The 4,942-nt window shown below is 50.6% G+C and overlaps 1 protein-coding gene across 1 annotated transcript; it reads left to right on the top strand.

Annotated features, from left to right (window-relative positions):
- Positions 1 to 566: 566 nt before the first annotated feature.
- LOC129381147 (uncharacterized) lies at positions 567 to 4,284 on the top strand. Its single transcript, XM_055063775.2, has 2 exons — positions 567 to 1,114; positions 2,457 to 4,284. The coding sequence occupies exons 1-2, from the start codon at positions 818 to 820 to the stop codon at positions 3,723 to 3,725; spliced, it is 1,566 nt and encodes a 521-aa protein (XP_054919750.1). The 5' UTR covers positions 567 to 817; the 3' UTR covers positions 3,726 to 4,284.
- The last annotated feature ends 658 nt before the right edge of the window (positions 4,285 to 4,942 follow it).

Below are 4,942 nucleotides of genomic sequence, written 5' to 3'. Positions count from 1 at the left end.
ATTCGTGCGACGTACTTCCTTGGGCAGCATGTTTACTGCTAACACATCGTTTCACAATACTTTACTAGAGGGAGATCTGATATTGAAGTCATTCAACCGCCATTGGAATGAAGACGTGACGCTACTTCGATGCAAGGCTTCGGATTATCAAGCGTCGACTTCAGTTCTCTACTTCCGGTGATATTTTCCTGCTACGCAAGGATTTGTCTATTGCACTCGTTCACGTGTTATTTTCACGCCGGTTGACGTTATTTTCGCTCTTTCCTGTTGCGCTGTTATGTGTCAACGCATGCCACTTCGGAAAAAAAAAAAATCAACCTTTCTTTTTTTTTCGTACGCCGACCTTGTAGGGAACTTTGCTCATGCTTTGACTTAGTGTACTTTTTGCTCAGCTGATTAATTCTACGATGCCCGTGGCCGTGAATGCGCAGACTAGCAGAAATTGCAGGAAAGACAGCGAACGCATGGATGCGATAACCACCGTTGCTCGCTCCTTCGGTTCTGTAGTCCAGGGTGTGACGTCACGGTATACAGCGCAACGGCATTTGTTTTATTATCTTGGCGATGTTGTGTGCATGCGCTGAAGCACTTCTCATCGTTCTTGTCTGGCTGCTGTGCTTAGATTTTGCCACAAACTACGCATTCAAGTTGGCCCGTGTCACCGATGGTGCACCCAACTCTTCATCCGTTACCGTGACAACGAAACAAACCCACCGTTCAGTTCTAGCGGCGATAATCTCGACTTTGCAGAGGGCGCAAGCGAAACGAACACGCGCGCGTGGCCCGTCAGTGCAGTGACTGTGGCCGGAACGTTGCCATGGCAGACCAGGGAAGGCGCGCGAAGATGCAGAGAATCGTAGGCCACGACGTCGTCGGCGTCAACTGGAGACCGACGCGGATCGCCGAGGACGTGCCGCAGTCTCGTATTTGCGGCCTGTGCGGCGTCCTTCCCAACAGCACGGTCGTGCTTCCCTGTTCGCACTTTCTGTGCGAGCTGTGCCTCAGAGCTAGCGTCCAAGATGGCGGCTGCGTGTGTCCTCTGGATCGCGAGCCCTTCGGTGAAGAGGAGTGCGAGACGATTCGCTTTCCAGCGAGAAAAGCGAACAGCCTGAAGGTGAGGGTGAATTGTCGCGTAGCGTTGCAGACGAGTGCTAAGTCAGAATGAAACTATACACATGTTTACCCGCGTTCCCGGGCGTGCCGCAATGTTTGATCACCTTGTGACGCTTCCTGTGCCGGCATCCATAAAATCCCGCGATTTAAGGTCCACGATTAAGATAATGGCTACTCGGTAACCCACGGGACACACCGTAGCGGAAGGCTACGCAACAATTTTTTTTTATACTCGCGGTTCTTTAAAGTACACCTGATGAAAGCACGCGAGCGTTTTTTTTTTTCATCATTATCGGAACGTGGTCACCCCAACTGGGATTCGAACCGTCGCTGCAGTTCCGTGGCGGATCCTGTGACAAGCTATTGCTGGGCACGCCGGAAGTGCTAGCTCGCTTTTAATGAGCACAATAGTCGGTGGCCTCTTAGATTATAACCGTACCTGGCAGTCCTGGACTGCACGAGGCAGTGTTTCCAGCCAATGACTGTAACGGATAGAAAGTTTCAGGCAGTCCAGGACATAACCTAACGTAGAAATCATGACTTAACAGCAGACTTTCGGAACAAGATGTTTTTCGTTCTGGTTTTAGTTCTGTTCCATTGAAAAAACTTCCCTTCCGGTTCTGCTCCGGAATGAAAAACATGATTAATTACGCTTCATAACGGTCTTGGATCGCATGCAAAATATTTCAAAGCAATATAACGATAAAAACATAGTAGCAGTTTCTTTTTCAATAAGTCAATTATGAATTCAGAGAATTCAGTGCCTCGAGTCATTGAGTCACTTGAATGCACTGAGCAAGATCTCAAAAACAGCATTTCACCGAGTGTACTCGTCGAAATGCGAGACCGCTCTTCCGATAAAACGAACTTAAACGAATATAAATGAGTCACGAAATTTCGTTAACAAAGCGTCGAACTCGCAGAAAACGATATGATACGCTCTTCAGCGGGCAAGCTCTGTCTTTTCCTACGATGCCGATCTGCTAGTGCACCGAGCGGCAGGCTTAGATTAGTAGAGCGTTCGACCGGCTATCGCTCGCATTCTGCCTGCCTGAGATAAGCTCTAATTCTTACGTTATCTGACGTCGGTTGTTTTGTATTGCAGTCTTTCTTCTTGAACCGGGAACCGATAAAAAATATCGAGCTTTCGCTCCCAAACAAAACAATAAACACTTCGGTTACGTTTTCATACTGGTAAAAATATCGTTCTTTTTCGTTTTCGTTCCGTTCCGACACACTGCTTAGCAGTATCTTAACTGTCACTGACGCTGTATTTAAATGTACGGCGGCAGCGTTAGTGCATACACGCGCCGTAAATTCATTTCTTCGTCTTTCGTATTCAGGCCCACTGCTGGAACGAAGCCCAAGGTTGCGAGTTCACGGACACCGTGGAATCCGTGCTGCGCCACTACGAGGAAGACTGCCTCTTCCACGCGGTAGAATGTCGCCGCTGCGAAGAACGAATCCTGCAGCGAAACCTGCCGGCGCACTACCTCGGCGGTTGCGCCATCCCCGCTGGCCCACAACAGCCGGCATCGAACGACGGCCGTTTGACGATCGACGAGCTGAACGCAGCATTGGCCGAGTTGAAAGTACACATCAGTGACTCGTTGGCCGAGCTTCAAAATCGGAGTCCAGTGAACGAACTGTTCCAACAGTCCAGAAGCCAAGGCCTGCAGCTGCTGGAGATGACCCGCACGCTCGAATTCTGCGAACGCGATTTGAGGAGCGAGATGCAGCGAGTGTCGGAGACCGTGAATTCGGCGGTCAGTCGAGACCACAACGAGCTGGCGGAAAGACTCGACCGTCACACTGAGCAGCTGCTCCGGGCGATCAGAGACTGCGACGACGGCTTGAAACGCGAGATGGAAAGGATCGCGGGCAGGGTCTCCGAAAAGGTCCGCCGAGAGTTCGAATCCCGGCAGCGGTCGATAGCTCGTCGTTCGAGGCGAGACTCGGCGCCCGAAGTTCGTCCAGGAGGAGGGGGCGCAGTTCCCGAGGCGGCGAGCGATTCGGGAACTTCGTCCCCGTCGAGCAAGGAGCAGGCGATCATCCTTCGAAAGCTGGAGGTGTTCGCGAGCGTCTCGCTCACAGCCCTGGAACACCTGCGACAAAGCGCCCCGTCGTACCAGCGTCGCCCGACCGCTTACTGCGAGCGGCTTCCGAACTTCTTGCAGTTTTTCCCGGACGAAACTCTGGCGACGTCGCAGAGAGTGGCGTTCGAGGAGAACAGGCTGGTGACGTATCGCTTGACCGTCAGGAACGCCGACCGACTGTTCGCGTCCCCGGACCGCCCGTCTGCTCAAGTGGTGCGCTGGCACCGGAGCGACGCCTGCTTGTCTTTCGCGGTCCGAGCGATGTCCACCTCCGACGCCCTGCTCGTGGCCGTGTCCTGCACAGGCTTTTTGCGCACGTCCCGGCTGCTTTCGCCCGTCACAAGCGTGACGATGCTGCACGAAGATCCCGGGAGAAACTGTGCGCTGGAAAAATACTTCGCCGAACAGAACAGCAAGGCGGATCGTCTGTTCAAAACTGGAGTCGCGCAACCCCGGGAGGCTGGCTTCATTCGTGACGGTGAACTGAAGTTTGACGTAGTCGTAGTCGACGAATAGGTTGCGGCGTCTTGCTGGAGCTCTTGAGTGTATATTGTATGTAGCTTCGACCACCGTGACGCCAAGTACACTTCGGTCTTCACTCGCGCAGTATGTGCGCTGTTTTACGCACGCGATGCCACTGCTCAGCGCCCTTGCTAGACGAGTGCGCCCTATAGGCTGCACGTACAGGCTTGTTTTGTATTCCATTTTAGTTGACTGACGAGCGGGAAACAATACTGGCGCTTCCCCGTAAGTAAGAATCACGTAACTTCCGAGAAGCCTTAGTATTGTGCTATTATTGCCGCAAGCCTTTATTGTTACGATTCTTGTAATTAACCAATTATTGCCAGAAGCTACAGCATTGCAATATTAAAGCCGGAAGGATTTTATTAAAGAAGCAATGGGCATGAATCTATTTTTTACCGATTTATTTTATTGGTCTAATGACAGAAACCTTGTTAATGTTTCCTCAACCTTTTGAACCATAGTAACGCACAGTTTTTCACTGTGCTGACTGTAAAACACTGTGACGGCTGCGATGATGGCAGTAAAACATGAAGCCTTTTTTTTCTATTCATAGCTCGGTGTCTTCGTATGTTCAATGACCCTGCGACGGACGCCGACCCATCACACCGGGAGCGCATGAAAACAAAGAACAGAAAACACGGGAATGGACAGAAGACGAACAGAAGCATTCCTCTTTCCATCCCAAATAATACGGTGCATATAGAAAGACGAATCGAAACAAGCAAAACCTTACTGCAACTTACAGAGCTTGGTGAAAAAGCCTGTGTATCTTAGCTCAACTCAAGCACCACGAGAGAACTTAAGTCACTGCGCAGTACCAAAGTCACGCGCTTGGCAAACCGAAATTCCCCGTCTTCACATGTTACTAAAATCGATGGTCCAGTAACTTATCGCTGTGTAAAGCTTTTAAGATGTCCTCCCTGTTTCGAGCTCACCAAATCGCTTTGGAATTTAAAGGTCCCGCTTATTTTATGACGTTCCCATGTAAAAATGTTTTATAGTGTCCCAATTTAAACTGCGTGCGCTCATAGCTAATGCTTGATCTCTCGAGGGACTTCTAAACGTGCTTTGGCGCAGCCGTAGGCGCTATGACGATGACGGCATGACCGTGGCATGACGAATCTGACATGACGAAGAGAGTATAAGGACGAATGCGGCGGCGACGCGGCATGAGGATGAATCGTTAACTTTCTTGACTCCAACTCATT

The sequence above is a fragment of the Dermacentor andersoni genome, chromosome 1 (genome assembly GCF_023375885.2).
Source record: "Dermacentor andersoni chromosome 1, qqDerAnde1_hic_scaffold, whole genome shotgun sequence".
Classification (NCBI taxonomy): Eukaryota; Metazoa; Arthropoda; class Arachnida; order Ixodida; family Ixodidae; genus Dermacentor; species Dermacentor andersoni.
The sequence above is the reverse complement of the archived record's forward strand: the minus strand, read 5'-3'. Positions and strand labels throughout refer to the sequence as shown.

What these genes read in the sequence shown, in the direction of transcription:
- LOC129381147 (XM_055063775.2), top strand. Translation starts at nt 818, where the DNA reads ATGGCAGACCAGGGAAGGCGCGCGAAGATGCAGAGAATCGTAGGCCAC. An exon ending in GAAAAGCGAACAGCCTGAAG is followed by an intron (nt 1,115 to 2,456) that starts GTGAGGGTGAAT and finishes TTTCGTATTCAG; the next exon opens with GCCCACTGCTGGAACGAAGC.